At 37.3% G+C, this 19578-nt stretch overlaps 3 protein-coding genes across 4 annotated transcripts; all 3 read right to left on the bottom strand.

Annotated features, from left to right (window-relative positions):
- Window positions 1-3350: 3350 nt before the first annotated feature.
- On the bottom strand, window positions 3351-4301 carry LOC102488083 (olfactory receptor 8K1). The gene has a single exon (XM_006148758.1). The coding sequence runs from the start codon at window positions 4299-4301 to the stop codon at window positions 3351-3353; it is 951 nt and encodes a 316-aa protein (XP_006148820.1).
- A 5653-nt stretch (window positions 4302-9954) lies between these two features.
- LOC102487660 (olfactory receptor 8K5-like) lies at window positions 9955-10896 on the bottom strand. Its single transcript, XM_006148757.1, has one exon. It carries the CDS (start codon window positions 10894-10896, stop codon window positions 9955-9957), a length of 942 nt encoding a protein of 313 aa, XP_006148819.1.
- Window positions 10897-17431: 6535 nt separating this feature from the next.
- On the bottom strand, window positions 17432-18583 carry LOC102487241 (olfactory receptor 8K5). Of its 2 annotated transcripts, XM_014587908.1 has the most exons (2): window positions 17687-18583; window positions 17432-17434 (listed from the first exon to the last, which is right to left on the bottom strand). In XM_014587908.1, exons 1-2 carry the CDS (start codon window positions 18581-18583, stop codon window positions 17432-17434), a joined length of 900 nt encoding a protein of 299 aa, XP_014443394.1. The 2 variants fall into 2 exon arrangements, with proteins under 2 accessions (XP_014443394.1, XP_006148818.1); XM_006148756.1 differs by lacking the exon at window positions 17432-17434 and having other exon boundaries at window positions 17642-18583.
- Between the last annotated feature and the right edge of the window lie 995 nt (window positions 18584-19578).

Raw genomic sequence — 19578 nt, 5'->3', positions numbered from 1 at the left:
ACCACATTTCGAGTTCCAGATCCGGTGTCTTAAAAGTCACATCAGGTGGGAGGGAAGCTATGCTCTAGACTTCATCTTCCAGACTCTCAAAATATTTAGAAAAGAAGCCATTTTAAAGCTGAGGTGTGTCCTGGCCTGTTCAGGGAAGCTATGCTCTAAACTTCATCTTCTTGACTCTGGAAATATTCAGACAAGGGGAGGAGAGATTTTTGTCACAGAATGACAAGAAACCACCGCAGAGGCACAAGAAACATGAGAAACCAAGAGAATATCTCTCTCCTAAGGGAAAAGAACAATCCCTCATCATCCACAGACAGTACAATAGAACTCGTGGAAATGTCTGATAGAGAATTCAGAATATTCATAATGACAAAATTAAATGAGATGCAAGAGCTGAGAGAGAATGAACTCCAGAAGATGCAGGAGAAAAGAGACAACAAGTTCAAGGAGGTGTTGAAGTTCTTCCATGATGTGAAAGAGGAAATACGCACCATAAAAAAGAATCAAATGAAGCTATTAGAGATGAAGACTGCTGTCCAGGAAATCAAAACCTCCCTTGAAAGTATTAAAAGCAGATTAGTCCATGCAGAATATCAAATCTCAGATGTAGAAGGCAAAACTTCTGATTAAAAAAAAAAAAAAACAGAGAAAATAACCCCCCCAAAATGAGAATACTATATGAGAAATACTAGACAGCATTAAGCACCCAAACATCTGGATAATTGGTATCCCAGAAGGTGAGGAGACTAATAAGGACATTGATAATCTATTCTATGAAGTCTTGGAAGAAAGCTTTCCAAATCTAGAGAGGCATTCAAATATCCAGACCCAAGGAATACAAAGGACCTGAAATAGAATGAACCCAACCTTCTCTAAGGCACATCATAGTAAGACTGGCCAAATTTACAGACAAAGACGAGATACTAAAATTGACAATAGAGAAATGTCAGTTTACTTATAAAAGTTATCCTAGCAGGCTAACTCAGACCTCTCATCAGAAACAATGCAAGCAAGGAAAGAATGGGAAAATATATTCAAAGTGTTAAATGAAAAACAGTTTCAACCAAGAATACTATACATGGCAAGATTATCTTTAATATGGAAAGAAAGGATAAAAACATTCTCAGATAAACAAGACCTAGAAGAATTTGCCAATAGCAGACCCACTCTTCAAGAAGTTCTGAAAGGAGCGCTCTATCAGGAAAACTAAAAACACATAAATAAATAAGAGAATAAAAGGCAACCAAGAAAACAACCAATTTAATGCTAGGGGTAAGAAATATTAATAATAACATTGAATGTTACTTTCCAGGATTTAACCGGAAAGATTGAACCACAGTAGCACTGCATATTCAACAGAAGCGAGTTTGAACATAAGACCAAACTGGCAAAATAGAATTTTATAACGTTTGAGTAAAACATTACTGATTTTTTTTTTTACTATGCTTTGTTTTCCCAATTTAAGCATTTCACTTTCTTCTGAGTTGTTGATAGGTTCAGCAATTTGTTAAAATATTTTTCTTGTTTGTTTCTTTAAATGGAAACATAAACTTTTCTTCCTTCTAGATCCTCTGGAATGGGAAAATAACTGGGAGTATTCTTATTTTGTGGCAGAAGGGTTATTTGTATAAATTCAATAATGCTTGTTGCATTGAATCAGAAATTGGAAATTGTCATTATTGGACAGGGCTTTGACTGGAAAGTCACATCTGAAGACTAATCAGGAAATTATAGAAGTAAGGTGGATCTTAAATAAGCCAACAGAAGCTCTTAGAAAGATGGCCTGGCACCATTAATAGTTTTGCCTGGCAGAAAGGATTAGTGATGATATATGAAAGAATTTATCACATAAAATAACCTGGACTTTTCCAGCCCAGCATTATAATCAGTAGAGATTGCAAAAGAGCAACCACAGACCATTATCTTGAGAAAGATGTTGAAGGAAGGAAAAGAAACTGATCTATGCTAGCAGATGGTAAATCACAGAATACTTGGTAGGCAGAGCTGAATTGAAAAGTTGTATGTGTGACTAGTGTGCTGGGCATTTGCTTTTCAACAATTTGATTAGCTGACATGTAAATATTTCCTCAAAAATATTTAGAACCATGCTGTCTCTGTTGTTACAGAGACACACACACAATTGTAAGAAATATTTTGATCATTATCTTTAAAATTCAGTATTATGAAATTTTAAAAGTTGTTTATTAACTGTCAAGAATCATGGAGTATGAGCAAAAATTTTTTGATATGTAAAGTAAGTGTTTGTGGAAAAGTGTAAAAATCAATCAAAGAAATAAAAGGAAATAAAGAAAAAAATAATAAACAAAAAACAAGAGGAAGATCACACCAAGCGGGTGTACATGCATGTCCGAGATCCAGAGAGGACACTGGAGAAGGGATTGCAACATGGCTATCCTGCCCAAAGGATGATTTCTTGCTTTCTGACTCTTGTCTCTCTAGTGAACAGATATGCCCTCTAGCAAAACTCTCTCTCTAAAAAAAAAAAAAAAATTAACAAACTTACTTTTTCATGAGCAAGAGAGAAGGAAACAGACAGAACCGATCATTTTGACTATCTCAACAGGGTCTTGGCTTCGCAGTCTACTCTCAACTTCAGCCAGCTCAGATCATCAGCATGCACATGACTGGCATAATCATGGGGGTTTTTCAGATGCAAACCCAGAACGTTCCCTTGTTGTCCACCCCCTAGTTTGCTGTTTTACCTCTTTGCCACCATACAGTCCTTGAACTATTCAATGTTTTTCTCACGGCTATTAATAAAAAATCTCCCCAAATACCCAATCCATGTATAATATATAAAATATTAACTTAATCTCCTTGAAAACCTCATTATGAAGTATCATGCACTATATTTTATGTAGCCTAGATTCTTGAAGCAGACTGTTTATATTGTATTAGAATCACATATTCAATTACTTTATCTCCTACCTTGCTCACACATTCTTCAAGTTTCACTCTTACTTTTCTTTAATACCAAATGACTACTACACAATATTATTACTAACTAACCTTTTGTAATTTTTTATCAATTTTAACTATTAAAGAGTTTTTAAAAAAATTCTTAAAATCCAAATTCCACCAAAAATTGCCATGATTATCTGTGCTAACAAAGAGTATTGGCTCCAATATGACCTTGAAAATTACTTGGTGCTTACATAATCTGACTGTAATATGTACTTATTTTATTAAGTTGAAGATTACAGGTTGATATAAGAGGAAACTAAAACTGAGAAAGTAGTTCTACTTTTTGATGCTGTAATTGGTCTGTTAGAGTTCTGAACAGAGATTGGTGGACCCAACCATGAAACTTGAAACTGAATATTAATATATTAAGTCAGAATTTTCAATTGATTAGTTAAAGCTCTTTTTAGAGAATCTTTTACTTCTTTGTTCCTTAAGCTGTAAATCAATGGATTCAGCATGGGGATTACCAGAGTATAAAAGACAGAGGCCATTTTATCGATAGAAAAAGTATGACTGGATTTGGGTTGCAGGTAAATAAACAGTAATGTCCCATAAAACACAACTACCACTGTCAGATGAGAACTACATGTGGAGAAGGCTTTATACCTGCCTTCAGTTGAGTTCATTCTGAGAATGGCCACAAGAATAAACATATAGGATACAAGAACAATTGAGAGGGAAGAGAGCAAATTACAGCCTGAAAAGATTAAAATGATTAACTCTAATTCGTGTGTGTCAGAACAGAGCATGGAAATCAGAGGGAGACAGTCACAGTAGAAATAACTGATGATGTTAGAGCCACAGAAAGACAATGTGAATAACTTAATTGTCAGAAGTAGTGACACGAACGTACTGTAGAGATAGGGTGTAATCACCAGCACCCAGCGTACTTTCTCCCCCATGATAACCACATAGAGAAGGGGTTTGCAGATGGCTACGTAACGATCATAGGCCATTGCTGATAGGATAAATAGTTCAGTGATGATGAAAATCTCAAAGAATGCAAGCTGGGTGGCACACCAGTTGTAGGAAATTGTATTTTTGTGCACTACAAAGTTCACCATCATTTTTGGACCAATAACAGTGGAGTATCCAAGATCAGTAATTGATAAATGTCTAAGGAAAAAGTACATTGGGGTATTTAACTTGGCATCCAAATGGGTCAAGATGACTATGCCAAGATTGCCCACTACTGTGATCAAATATATGATGAGGAAGATCCCAAAGAGTGGTGCTTGAAGTGCAGGCTGGTCTGTGATCCCGAGGAGAATAAATTCAGTAACTTGGGTCACGGTTGTATGATTGCGTTCCTCCATGATTTATCTAGGTAACCTGTGCAAGGTACAAAACTGATATTTATTATGCATACCTTCTAGGAGAATTTACAGCATGAGTATGAGATACAGTAGCATTTTCTTTGTCTCAATTCTAAACAGAGAGTCCTCCAACCAGATCAAAAACACACAGCACTGCACTCATTCATTAACGCATTGGTAAAGTATGTTTTAAAAGAGGCAAATCTTTGTTTTGATGAAGCTACTAAGATCTACTTCTTTTCACTAGAAGTAATTTTAAGTATGTCAATAGAATTATTCCAGCTTTTAAAAATTTTAATTAATTTGTTTAAAAAAAATAAAACTGGGGACAATAGGTGACATGGTGGTTAAGGGGCTGGACACCCACATGAACAGTCATGGTTTGAGTCTTGACCTGGTGGCTTGAAAAGCTCACTGGGCATGTGTGGGGCTTGAAAAACTTGCTGAGCACATGTGGTTGCATGCTCAAAATCCCAAAAGGAGGGAGAAATGGATTAGAAAGGATTATGTTGTGGCCATTCCTTATGGAGTGCTACTTTCTCCTCACCCACTTCGGCTCACTCTGGCAAGTGTACACACTCTAAAGCAAATTAAAAGGAATAATTAAAAATTCAGTATACATTTTCACATAAAAACTCGGTAGAACTATTACCAAATATGAACAATGTCACAATGTTCAGTGTTGAAGATGAATATGTCTATATTCTTTATTTGATTATAATAGCATAGGCACACTTTGAAAAACCATACTATATCCCACAAAGATGTTTAAAGATTGTATGTAATCAGAAATTACAATAAAAAAATAGAAACAACAAAAGAACAAAACTTCTCAAACTCTTGGCAGGCTAATGAAACAGACAGTAATTACGAAAACTCTGAGTACTAAATATATGTCTCAATACTTCTCATTATAAATTCAGCCTGTTTGCCAAATAAAAAGATTAATGTCATAATCTGTTAATTTTAAAATTTTTATAATAAACTTCTTAGTCTAAATTAGTTACATGTGTACTTTGTAAAAATATTTTATTAATTTATTTTATTTATTATTGTATTTTATTAGTAAAATGATTATATTATTAAACTATAATAATAAATAGAAAAAGAAAGAAAAAGTGAGAAAGTAAGTTGACAGGTCCGCAACTCAGATTGTGGTTGGCCAAGAGAGAGTCTAGCGCTTTACCCACCATCCTTCCTGTTGACCCCCAACCACAAGTATAATTTTGCCCTTTGATTCACTGTTCCAAATAATCTCCCAATCATACATCTCTCCTCTGAACAGAGAGGAGCTTTGTTAATTATTTTTGAATACTCAGAAAAAGATTATGAAAAGAAGCCCAACAAAAAGAGAAAAGCAAGTGTCTGTAAAGATCTGTTAATAGATAGAGCTCTTTGCATATTAGCAAATTTTCTAAGTAATTTACATATATTAACTCGATGATCTACACAGTAACTTAAAAAAATAGGCAACAATACCATTCATATTTAGGAGTTAAAGAAATGGAGCCACGGAGAATTGGATACCTTAGAAATGGTCACAGATCATCAGCGGTGAAATGTGGTCTCAAATAAAGGCATTTATTACTTAGACACATTCTCACAAGTACCATAACAGGTAGCCTCTACATTAAGGGCACCCTGAGGAGATGGGAAATTTAAAAATGGGGCAGAAGTGACACCTGATAAATAATAAACAAATATCCTTGTTAATTAAAGGCCACATGGTGGTACAGTGGTACAGCATGATACTGGCCCACATGGGAAGTTCCTGGTTGGTGTCTAGTGTCCTCCCTGAATTCATCAACATGTACATGACCATGATCTTAGGAAGGCTAGACTGGGAGTGCATCACAGTGTCGAGACACTGTTAAAGAGGCTGTCTCTCTCTCTCTCTCTCTTTCTTTTGCTTTTTCCTGTCTCTCTCACTCATAAAAGAAAAAAATAAACAAGCTTTAAAAATGGGATATATATAGAGATCCTTATTAAAAGAGGTAACTGAAGCACTAAATTAATTTGAGAACAAATATCCTGCACTTTAATCTTGCTGATGACTGGAAAGTATATTGCAAAGTGGGAACAGACTTGCAGAGTAAAAAGCCCTTCCAGATCTTTAAGCTCTATGCCCTTTGAAATGTTCAAAGGTCAATGTTTCTACTTACCTTAACTGAGAATCAGCCTCGGCTTTCTGTTGTTTAAATTCTCACAGGTAGTTCTAGAATAAATTTAAAAAAATGTTTCTATTCTCATGTGACTCATGGTGACTCAGAGATAAGCTAATTGCTCATAATTAACTGAAGGAGGGTGCTTATCCTCTCTATGGATATCTGTTAATTATTCTATAAATATTCCATTAGAAAAATACTGTGTACCTTAGTCTAATAAATTAATTATATCATTAAACATTAGAAATCATAAACAAACCTTTTTCAACATGTCATTAACACAACATTGTGCACATAAGAGTTACTACACTAAAATACACACAAAATGTGAATAAGTGAAAGTGTGTTTTTTTATAAAAAGATTATGTAATATTTGATATCATAACCCCCATTGAACAAGGGTTCTTTAGCTGGATATATACTTATCCTGGATGAAGACTAGAGGTTAATATAGGTCAATGTCTTACAACTTGTTTCTGTTAACGGTATCCCTGGTGAATAATTCCTTCTTTCCTTTACAACATATCACTTATCTCCAATTGTGTTTAAAAATTCTCTTTATCTTTGGTTTTTAAAATATTGATTGTGAAGTACTTTGGAGCAATTACTTTCTCTTTGACCTGTTTCAGTTTCCTTTAGTCTATTTTATCTCTGTCTTTATTTTAAAAAGAAATTTGGAAAGAAATTCTAACCAATATTATTTTCCCTTGTTTTTCTTGCCATGTAGAGAATCTTTTTTTTTTTTTTTTTTGAGAGGTTTTTTTCACTATAGGGCACGTGCGCTCACCAGAAAGACAGAGAGAGACAGAGAGACAGAAAGTAAGAAATCACCCCCCGGGGGGATGGCCATGCCGCAACCCCTTCTCCTCCATTTTCCTCTTGGGATCTTGGGCATGCACGCACATGCGCCCGGCGTAAGTTTAAGCCACCGGGTCCGGGACTGGAACCGTGGTTGACTACATGGGAGTCCAATGACATAGCCATTACGCTAACTGCTGGTTCCTAGAGAATCTTCTTTCCATCTGAACCTACAAGTAAATATATGTAAGGTAGCTTGTTACTCTTCTACACATCAGCGAGACTATTGTGTTTTTTTTTGTTAAGCTTTGTGTTGTTTTCTACTTTGTGTTTGCCTAAATATCATGTTGGGTAGTCTCCACTGAGCCATGAGTTCAGTCATTTGTTTTGTTTAGTTTCAGTGTTTAAACTGTTGTTCTTCTCTTTTACTACTTTTCATATCTAAATTTACATTTTTAACTCTAGAAGTTCCCTTTTGTTTAAATCTTTATGTTGCCTCTTATAATGTTGTTTTAGTTGTCATTCATAATATAGAACATATTTCCTTTTTTTAAGAGAGATTTTTGTAATAGGGTGCATGCACTTTCCAGAGATACAAAGAGAGACAGAAAGAGAGAAAAGGAGAACTCACCCCCAGGGGTGACGGCCATGCTGCAATCCCTTCTCTTTCATTCTCCTCTCAGGATTTTCATTCTCCTCTCAGGATTTTGGGCACAAATGCACACGTGCTTAGCATGAGTTTAAGCTGCTGGGTCCAGGACTCAAACTGCAGTCGATTGCATGGGAGTCCAGCGACATAGCCATTATGCCATTGCTAGTCCCTAGAATATATTTTCAATAGTCCGTGCCTATCCACTCTAGGATTACTATCATTTCAGGATTACTTTAATTATTTCTGAGATGTGGTCACACATTTCTGCTTTCTCATATGTCTCATACATTTCCATGGGATGCTGAATTATTTGAAATGTTTGTATGTTAATGAATGTTGTGTTTTATTTTGATTTATTTTTTTAAAGAATGTTAAGTCTTTGCAAAGTCAGTATGTTTACTCCATTCAAGAATGGCTTTCAGCCTGTTAAAGGGGTCTAAAGAAGTTTCTATCTATAAGGTTGCTATTGGAGCCTTAGGTCTTGAATAAAGACCCCACAATCTGACTTTTTTTTTTTTAGAAGGAGATTTTTGCTATAAGATACATATGGTCACCAGAGAGACAGGGAGAAACAGAGATACAGGAAGTGAAAGTAAGAAATCACTCCCCAGAGAGGATAGCCACACCTACCCATTCTCTTCCATTCTCTTCAAATTTGGGGGCACACACACCCACACGCTCGGCGTGAGTTTAAGCCACTAGGTATGGACTTGAACTGTGGTGAGCTACATATGTAGGGAGTCCAGCCATGTAACCATTATGCCTTCTGCTGATCTACTATGATCTGATTTTTAACTGTCTTTCACCTAATGTGATATCTGGGAGATGTTCGACATACAACTCTGAAGTCGTTTTTGTAAAATATGCTTCTAGACATTTAATGTATATATCCACAATTTAGAGTTTAACCACAAACTCAAGGGAGCCTTGCAACAGAAAATAAAAATTAACAGCAATAACAAGAAGATATGACCTTCAAGAAATAAGGAGCAGCCCCCTGGAAGCATGTCCTCGATTATCTGTAATTAGTTTAAATGTAAGTAGATAAAATTCTCTTTTAAGGCCAGCCAAGTGAGAAGGTCCCATTATTTGTGTCCTAGGATTTCCCTGTGCACGCTCGGCACAGGGATGTGGGTCTATGATGCCAACTCGCTGAGGCTAGGCATAGGTAGGATTGCAGTGTAAAGACTGTTGTAAGAACCCACTCCTTTTTTCTCTGTCTTACTCATGGCAGAAATGAACAAATAAACTTTGAAAAAATTATCCGATTAAAAAACAAAATATTATCACAATGGATTAAACAACAAATTTGTAAACAAACAATGAGCCAAATGTATGCTGTATTTAAGAGACTCAATCTGTATTCACTTTTGAAAGTTCAGGAATAAATGAAAACAAGAATGAGAAAACATCCATCCTAAAAAGTAAAACAAAACAAAATTTTAAAAATCTTAGAACCAAACAGGTTTCTGATGTATAGTTTAACCTGTGTTCTCATTGGTAAGATATAATGTTCTTTGTTTTTCAGAGATTATTGATATAAGGTGCATGTGCTCACCAGAGAGAAAGAGAGAGACAGAGATACAGAAAGAAATAAATCACCCTCCAGAGGAAATGGCCATACTGCAATCCCTTCTTCACCATTCTCCTCTTGGGACCCGGGGCATGCATACACATGTGACTGGTATGACCTCTAAGCCACCAGGTCTGGGACTCAAACTGTGGTCAACTATATGAGAGTCTAATGATATATCAATTTCGCCATCTGCTGGTCCCAAGATATAATACTCTAAGAGTCACCAAAAATATTGAATGACAAGAATGGAATACTATGTGTGTGGGGAAGGGGCTATTGTGTAAATGATTTCTAAAGAACAAGGTTTAATTTGAGTAAATATAAGTTATCTATTTTTTTCACTGTTAAAATGAATCCTTATGTGGAACCAAACAAAGGAACATATCTATTTCTATTGGAAATAGACTATCAAGTGAAATGGCCTTTATAGTAGTTTATTCTGACAACATTTCATACTGAGCTTTAAAAACAAATTTTGCATTGATTATTTAACATTCTATAAAAGGCATTTTTTACGTCTTTATTCCGAAAGCTATAGATTAAGGGATTAAGCATGGGAACCACCAGAGTGTAAAACACAGAGGCCATTTTATCAGTATCGAAAGAGTGAGCAGATTTGGGCTGTAAGTACATAAAGAGCAGTGATCCATAGAACACCACCACCACAGTCAGATGAGACGCACAGGTGGAGAACGCCTTCTTCTTCCCCTCTGCAGACTGCATTCTGCAGATGGCTAAAAGAATCAGTATGTAGGACACCAGCACTACCAGGAGGGAAGAGATCAACTTAACTGATGCAAAGACAATGATCAACAACTCGATTTCCCGTACATTGGTGCAGAGCAAGGATAGCACAGCGGCATCGTCACAGTAGAAAGAGCCGATGATGTTAGAACCACAAAAGGAGGATACAAAAATCTTACTAGTGATCAACACAGACTGAAAGGTGCTGTAGACATAAGGAATACCCACCAGTACAAGGCAAAGTTTCTGAGACATGATGACGTTGTAGAGCAGAGGGTTACAGATGGCCACGTAGCGGTCATAGGCCATGGCTGACAAGAGGAATAGTTCACTGATAATGAAGAATAAGAAGAAAGCCATCTGTGTGGCACATGCACAATAAGAAATAGTGTTTTGATCCACAATGAAACTGACCATCATCTTGGGATATATGACCGTAGAATTGCCAAGATCAATGAAAGCCAGATGTCTGATAAAGAAGTACATGGGAGTTTGGAGGTGGGAGTCAAGCTTGGTCAAAATGACCATGCCCAGGTTTCCCAGCACTGTCACCAGGTAGATGATGAGGAAGACCCCAAAAAGGGGAAGCTGTAATTCAGACTGACTTGTGACACCTGCCAGAATTAATTCAGCTGGCACTGTGAAGTTCTGTTGGCCCATTGAGTTCAAGGACCCCTCCCTGGAAGAAATAGAGGCATTAAGCTTTAGTTTACAGTCATTAAGGAAAATTAAAATCTTTGAAGACTGGAAGGGCATTATTCTTCAAAATAAGAAAGAAGTAATTCCCACATATAATTCTAAAAGTAAAATGTATAATAAAATCTTCTACTTCCCAGAAGAATGACTCTGTTTAAAATGCATTTACTATTTGTCATGACAGAATAAACTCTTAGAACATCAGCAGCACATTGATGTTTATTGCGGCACTATTGATGATTGCTAAGACATGGAACCAACACAAATGCCCCTGTACGGATGAATGGATTGAAAAACTGTCTCTCATATATTCTAGGGAATCCTATTCAGCCATAAAACCCAACAAAAACCTGGCTTTAGACAGAAAGTGGAAGAATGTGGAAGATTTATTGCTGAATGAAACAAGTCAAGCTATGAAGGAGAGACATTGTATGTCCCCACTTAATATGTACCGAGTGTCTGCACTCTATGACTGAAACTGATTGACTAAAGGTTGTACAAACTCAATAGATGGTTGTGAATGCCAGATGTGGTGTGTGTGGGGGAATGGGGCCTAAGGAAGGACATTTGGAGGAGGGATATGGAGGCAGAGCATTGATGGGATGGGGAGGTGTAGTGTTATCAGTTGGAGATATTTTGATCAACTGGAATGGGGAGAAATGTTCACATATTGAAATGTTCACTTTGTAAGCTAAATAATGTGATTGAATATATATAAAAAATTAAAAATAAAAAATATAAAAAAAAACCAATGCGAGAGTCTGCATTGATGACAATAGAGGGCTGAAAATATAGAATTTCAGTGTCTTATTTGCACTTCCATGTTCTTGGGTGGGACTTCTGTGATGAACTCACAAAGAGAGACATTGTTGCCAGAGGAATAAAAGATGCACAATTTCACCTAATTGGTTTAGCCCAATTTTCCTCTCTGTTCTGACTTTAACTGACATCATGGTCTCTTAACTTGCTTTTAGTCATTTTTAAGTCCATCTAAGAGAATAGTAGGTTAAGGATGTTTCTTATTTGATGGTTAGCAGACACAATAATTGGTCAAAATCAGTCACATATGTCATTTAAAAATTGTGTGGAAATGGCTACACGGAATTCTCCTGTCAATATGCAGAGGTGTGTGAAATTTCTAATGCAATTATTTTACTTACACATCATGTTTTGACCATTAAATGGAATACTTACAGATATACAACTGGTCTTTTAGGAAATGTCAGAATTAACCCAGGAAGTAGTGTGGTGGCAAAGGTACTAGAATTTCACGTGTCCTACAGAAGTTCAAGTCCCACACTGGTGGCTTACATTCTCATTCTCACTTTCTCTCTTCGTCTCTCTCTGGTGTGTGCATATGCCATGTAACAAAAAATAAAACATAAATACTAATAATGGTTGATAAATACTTTATGAGAAAAGAAACACCAGAAACACAAGCCTTCTGTTTTTAAAATTAGCATGATAGGTGAAACAAAGTGAAATCCTCTCAGTAGACAAAGCAAAGCAGATTGAACCTAATCCATTTGAATTTTCACCCTGCAACATCCAGTTTCTGTTCAATGGCATCTGGGACTCTGTAATCATGCTTTTAACTTGGAAGAGTAATAGCAGTTTAAAATATCCACTTGGAAGCCAATAGTATGCAGAGCAGTTACATTGCTGGACTCCAACATGGCTGAATGAGTTCAAGACCTGCACCTCGTGGTTTGAATACCACACCAGTGCAAATGCACCTGTGCCCAGGATCCTTGGAAGAGAATGGAGGAGAAGGGATTGTGGTGTGACCATCCCTCCTGGGTGGTGATTTCTTACTTTCACTCTCACTGTCTCTGTCTCTCTCTCTCTCGCAAGTGCACAAGTTCTAAGGGGAAAAAATCCACACACACACACACACACACACAAAAACAAGGTCAGTTGGATAAAATGCAGAACAGAATGATTGGAATGGTATCCCACGATTAGCCTGCTCCTCTCTGGAAATCTTCATCAAGGTCCACAGTTATGCCTTGGAGCAACTGCACTCCACAGCCACCATGACACAGGGTAGCAGCAATCCGAGGAATCTACTCATTGCTGTACCTGTTGCCAAGACTGGAGAGGGGTGAGCCACTTCCACCACTTGGTTCTAGGGGGAGCTTTTTGCTATTTCTTCATTGAGTCCATTATGCCTTACTAGACCTGTCCTCATTCACTTATAAAACAACAAAAAAACTACTTTTGAAAACAAGCTTGTTATAATTTTATGGTTGCAAGGAGTGCTAGCATGAAGTTAGACCAAAGAACGTGAGAAATATAGGTCCAAGAAAAACAATTCAAATTTCAGGACCAAACTTGCCAATTACCAGTACTTTCGTTCCCCTCCCCTTTTTAATGTTTATTAATGCCATCTCGATTTGTAGTATCAGTTACTATTTCCCTCTGAAGTTGTCATACTTTTATCCTCTCCAGTCTTTTGCAGGAAAACATGTCTCAGAACTCTTCTGAACAATCAAAGGGATACATGTTAACTATTATCTATGCCCTTAGTAGTGTTCAGATATACCTGTTCCTACTTACCTTCACCGAGATCTGGCTTTGTGTTGTTTAAGTCGTCATGGGTAGTTACAGAATGAATTTAAGTTGTTTCCTTTCTCCTGAGACTTATGATGACTCAGAGATAAACTAATTGCCCTTCATTACTTGAGGGTGAGTACCTTAGAAATCTTTAATTATTCTTGGACTATTCCATTAGGAAAAGTACTGTGTGTCTTAGTCTAATTAAATAAATTATGCAATATTGTTTAACAATAGGAATCATAAATACAGTTTTTCAACATCAAAGTTATATAACATCACACACACGTATTAAATATAACAAACCTGTACTTAAGTGAAGAGTGACATTTTATATAAATAACAAAGGAAGCAATATTTGATAACACAATATCCGTTGATGAAAGACACTTTGGTTGTAAATATAGTTTCAGTGTATACATACTATAGTTGGCCAATGGCAATGACTTTGGACTTATTTCTGACAACAGTAGTTCGCAATATATCCTTGATTTCTGAGTGTTCACAATGTCCCCTTTAACTCTGTCTGCAGTATATCCATTGGCTAGGTATACTTTATTTTTGTTCAGGATTTATCTTTATTTTTGTTTTCAAAGATATGATCTTGAACTATAGAATGTCATTAACTTTCTCTTTACACGTTTGGATTTCTTTTAGACTGTTTTATGTCTGGCATTATTTCTAAAATAAATTTGAAAAAAGATTCTGATCAACATTTGTTTCCTTTTTATCTTGCTATGTATAGGATATTATTTCCACTTGAAAAAAAACGAAATACAGGGTGAAATAGTTTGTTATCGATCTACACAGCACAGAACTAATTTTATGTGTGTTCATTTTGTTAATAATTTGGTTTTATTTTCAGCATCATCCTGGGTAGTTTACACAATGCTCTGTTTAAATTCAGTGATCTGTTTTGTTTAGTTTTTATCTTAGTGGATAATCTGCTGTTGACCTCATTCTCTATATTTTCATAAGTAATACCGTATTTTTATCCCCAGATGTCCCATTTTGTTGAACTCTTTCACTTCCTTCTAATAATTTTGTCTTTACTGTCATTCAGAATATCCGCATACATCCAAGTCCTTCCCTGTCAGTTAGATCACACTGTCCTTTCAGGATTTACTTCACTATATTGTTTCACTTTATTTTTAAAAAGATTTTTACCTTAGGACACATGCACTTACTGAAAAAAGAGACAGAGACTGTGAGAGGGAAAGGGGAATATCATGCCTCCAAGAAAGATGGCCAAGATGCAATCCCTTCTCTGTTCTCCTGGAATCTAGCCACACAAGAACAAGGACCTGGTGTGATTTGAAGTCACCATGCACAGACTCAAACTGCAGTCGGCCATGTGGGAGTCCAGTGATGTAACCTTGATGCCATCTGCAGGTCCCAATGATATTCTAGATATGTTCACATGGTTCTGCTATGTGGTATGTCTCCTGCTTATAATAAGATGTTGCATATTTTGAAATGTATACGAATGAGTGCTGTGTTTTGTTTTGATTTGTTTTCCTAAAAGAATGTTAAATGTTTGTGACAGTGAATATGTTTGCTCTATTTAAGGGTCGTTGTCAGTCTCTTCATGGGACCTAAAGGAAATATTTATAATTGAATCCTCTATTGCATGAACTCTACCCTCTGGCCTTTCAAACTTTGAGGCCTTTCTTCCCTGTGTGATCTCTGAGCAATGATCAAATGAAAGTTCCTTGATCATGCTTTATATCACATCTGGATATCTAATGTACACATGCACAATGCAGAGTTTAGCCACAAACTCAAAGAAACTTGTAAAGGAGGAAAAAAAAATCAATGGAAACATGAAGATATAGCCTACTAGAAACAAATAGCACCATGCCAGGAGCCTGTGCTCCATCGTCTGTAATGAGTTTCACTGTACTTGGATGAGGTGCGTTGAGGAGTCTAGCCAAGATGATGCAGCAGGTACTCAGAGACCCTCAATGCTGAGTGTAATTGTCAGAGATCTGAGCAGAAAATCCTGCAGTAATAACAGGAGGTCATCTTCCACCCCAGTCTCAGCTTAAGAGTTTCCAGAAGATTCTCTGCAATAACTCCCTCCTACTCCTGCACAGTTCCTAGTGCCCAGAGAGTGAAGGAGGCCCAAATTTTCTTCTCTAATACCTGATGAAAGCACATTGCAGTGGTTATTATCTTCCCTTTTGTCATTCCGCATATATAGCTAAGAATCCAATGGGACAGGATGTGTGGTAAACTGGTAAATGTCATGATTCCCCTCAGGGCAATAATCCAGTAAGGCTGATCATCCAAATAGATAGAATCCCTTAAGATAAAAATAAAGAAGCTTGTCCTACTGCAGACCTCACCAATAAGTTTTTATGACCCATTCTCACAAACAAGTCACACCTGACTCCACACCCAGAGTAGCAGACCTTCTCTGGCAACTACCCAACCACATACCATTTTGGTAGGGGTGTTCATTTCTTTTCTATTAAAAATCTTTTAAATAAAACTTTACCTACACTATAATTGGAATTTTTGTTTGTTTGTTTGTTTGTTTGTTTTCCTGCATCTTAGGGCATGTCTGTACTCTCAGAGAACTGGACCTACAGATACAGTGCTTTCACACAAAGCAGCTCAACTCCCAAATCTCACAACAGGAGACCTATTGAGAAGGCCCTGGCTCTGTCTTAGCACTTCCACTATGTACATTCTGCACATGTGTGTGTGCCTATGATCCTGGCTGGCTGAGTTCAGGAGTAGGGATGCAACCTGAGACCTTGTCTTGGGTGTGTTGCTTTCACTCTGTCTTTCTCTTGGAAGAAATGCAAAAATAACTTTTGAAAAAATTCTGCATTTCAAAGAAACCTATCATCAGAATTTATTAAACAAACAATTAAAACACCAAGAATGGGGGCCAGCAAATGCTGTAGTGGTTACATTAATGGACTTCTACATGGCTGACTATGGTTTGAGTCCTGGACCCAGTGGCTAGAAACTCATGTTGGGCACATTTGTGTACAGGCCCAAAAGGACAAATAACAAGGGATTGAGTCATGACCGTATCTGCTACGGGTGATTTTTCACCTTCCCTCTCACTATCTAGATCTCCTTCTGTCCACCCAGTAATTGCACACACCATGAGACAAAACAGAGACAAAAAAAACATAAAACCAACCGTGTGCCAAGTGTACATTCTCTTTAAGAGGATTGTTTCACTTTCAGTATAGTTGTGAGTTCAGCAAAATGATGAAAACAGTACTGAAAAGACATCTGTACTAAAAGTCAAAACTAAACTACATCTTAAAAATCCTGAAACTGGAGGAACCAGCAGTTAGCGTAATGGCTATGTCGCTGGACTCCCATGTAGTTGACCGTGGTTCGTGTCCCGGATCCGGTGGCTTAAAACTCACGCCGGGCGCGTGTGCGTGCGTGTGTGCCCAAGATCCCGAGAGTAGAATGGAGGAGAAGGGATTGAGGCATGACCATCCCCCCTGGGGGGTGATTTCTAGCTTTCTGTCTCTACGGCTCTCTCTGTCTGGCGAGCGCATGCGCCCTATAGCAAAAAACCTCTCCAAAAAAAAAAATCCTGAATCTGGGCCAGCAAGTGGGATGGAAGTTTAGGCCTCTGAATCCCTCATGGCTGACCTCACAGGTTCAATCTCAGACCAGCTGCTGGAGATCACCTGACACATGAACAAACATACGCAAATCCTAAGAAAAGAACAGAGGATATGGGGTTGCTGTATGACCACCCACCGGAAGTTACAGGGCAGAGTACTTAACCTCATTCCTCTCTCTCCCTCTCTCTTCCTGTTACTCTCTTATTCTCTCTCTGTGGAAAAGCGACATGATTCAGAACAACAACAAAAAAACTAAATAAAAAATACTGGAAACAGTTTTTTGTTTTTATGTATAATTTAATCTGTATCCCATTGATAACATACAAGGTTCTATGGAGTCACTCAGAAAACATGGAATGAGATAAGGAATTTGGAGGAGAAACTGTCATTTAAATGATATGTAAAGTTGAATGGTCAGTTTAAGTAAAGAATCTTTTTTCGCTCGGTATAAAGAGGATTGCTGTAGTAACAAAAGAAGAGCTGGAAATGGATGGTGAAGTGACAGGGCCTTACAGATTGTTTATTCTTTCAACATTCCCTACTGAACATTAAACACAACGTTTGCATGGATTATAAAACATCCTTTGAATGGCATTTTTCACTTCTTTATTGCGAAAGCTGTAGATCAAGGGGTTAAGCATGGGAACCACCAGAGTGTAAAACACAGAGGCTGTTGTATCAGTATTGAAAGAATGAGTGGATTTGGGCTGCAGGTACATGAAGAGCAGCGTTCCGTAGAACACCACCACCACAGTCAGATGAGACGCACAGGTGGAGAACGCCTTCCTCTTCCCCTCTGCAGACTGCATTCTGCAGATGGCTAAGAGAATTAGTATGTAGGACACCAGCACTACCAGCAGGGAAGAGGTAACGTTAAGTGCAGAAAAGAGGAAGATCAATGATTCGATCTCTTGTGCATTGGTGCAGAGCTTGGATAAAACAGGGACATCATCACAGTAGAAATAATTGATGACATTAGAGCCACAAAAGGAGGATACAAAAATCTTACTAGTGATCAAAACAGACGGAAATGTGCTGTAAACATAAGGAATACCCACCAGCACAAGACAAAGTCTCTGAGACATGATGACATTGTAGAGCAGAGGGTTACAGATGGCCACGTAGCGGTCATAGGCCATGGACGACAACAGGAATAGTTCACTGATAATGAAGAACATGAAGAAAGCCATCTGTGAGGCGCATGCACTATAAGAAATAGTATTTTGATCTGTCATGAAACTGACCATCATCTTGGGATATATGACCGTAGAATTGCCAAGATCAATGAGAGCCAGGTGCCTTATAAAGAAATACATAGGCGTGTGGAGGCAGGAGTCGAGCTTAGTCAAAATGACCATGCCCAGATTTTCCAGCACTGTTACCAGGTAGATGATGAGTAAGACCCTGAAAAGGGGAAGCTGCAACTCAGGCTGACTTGTGACACCCATGAGAATGAATTCAGCTGGCACCGTGAGGTTCTGGGGGCCCATTGAGTTCAAGGATCCCTCCTGGGAAGAAACAGGGCTGTTATGATAAGCTTTTGTTTAGAATCATCCAGGAAAATTAGTCTTTGAAGACTGAAAGGACGTAATTCTTCAAAATAGTGAACAAATCATTCCCACATCTAATTCCTAAATTAAAGTGAATAATTAAATCTTCTACTTTCTATAAGAAGGACTCTATTTAAAATAAATGTACTATTTCTTATAAGAACATAAACTCTTATAATGTCAACAATTAGAGAAATTGCAATAATGACAGCAGAGGGGTTAATATAAAAACATTAGACACTTTCGTCTACACAATGCCATCACAGGTTTTCTTTAGTATAGTTCCATGTTTCCTGAGAATTCTTGTAGAACTTGAGATACATGAAGAGATAGCCAGAGAAAACGTGAAGCTGATGAAATATAGGATTTTAGTGCCTTATTTACACTTCCAAGTCCTCGAGTGGGACTTCAGAGATGAACTCACAAAGAAAGACATTGTCGTATTTCAGCAAAATCAGGTTATCCCTCATTTTCCCTTTCCATTCTGACTTTAACTGACATCATGGTAACCTAGCCTGTCTTTAGGCATTTTAAGGTCCAGCTAAGAGAACGCTGAGGTAATGAAGTTTCTTATTTGATGTTTGGTAGGCATAATCATTGGCTCTAAATCAATTACATATATGGTTGAAAAATTGTATGGGAATGGTTATAAAAATTTTTACCAGTCAGTATGCAGAGGTGTGTGAAATTTCTTATACAATTATTTTACTTATACGTAACGTGTTGACAATTAAACAGAATACTTATGGAATACAGAATCAAACTTTTAGGAGATGACAGAATTAAGCTGTGAAGTGGTGTGGCAGTAAAGGTACTAGACTCCCACATATTCTATAGACGTTCGAGTCCCAGACTGGTGACTTGCATTCCCACTTTCCTTCCCTCTCTCTGGTGAGTGCTTATGCCCTAAAACAAAATATAAAGCATTCAAAATC

Source organism: Tupaia chinensis, unplaced genomic scaffold (genome assembly GCF_000334495.1).
Source record: "Tupaia chinensis unplaced genomic scaffold, TupChi_1.0 Scaffold000242_1, whole genome shotgun sequence".
Lineage (NCBI taxonomy): Eukaryota > Metazoa > Chordata > Mammalia > Scandentia > Tupaiidae > Tupaia > Tupaia belangeri.
Note: the sequence above shows the minus strand (reverse complement) of the source record. Positions and strands in the feature narration are given on the sequence as shown.

What these genes read in the sequence shown, in the direction of transcription:
- LOC102488083 (XM_006148758.1), bottom strand. Translation starts at nt 4,301, where the DNA reads ATGGAGGAACGCAATCATACAACCGTGACCCAAGTTACTGAATTTATT.
- LOC102487660 (XM_006148757.1), bottom strand. Translation starts at nt 10,896, where the DNA reads ATGGGCCAACAGAACTTCACAGTGCCAGCTGAATTAATTCTGGCAGGT.
- LOC102487241 (XM_006148756.1), bottom strand. Translation starts at nt 18,583, where the DNA reads ATGGGCCCCCAGAACCTCACGGTGCCAGCTGAATTCATTCTCATGGGT.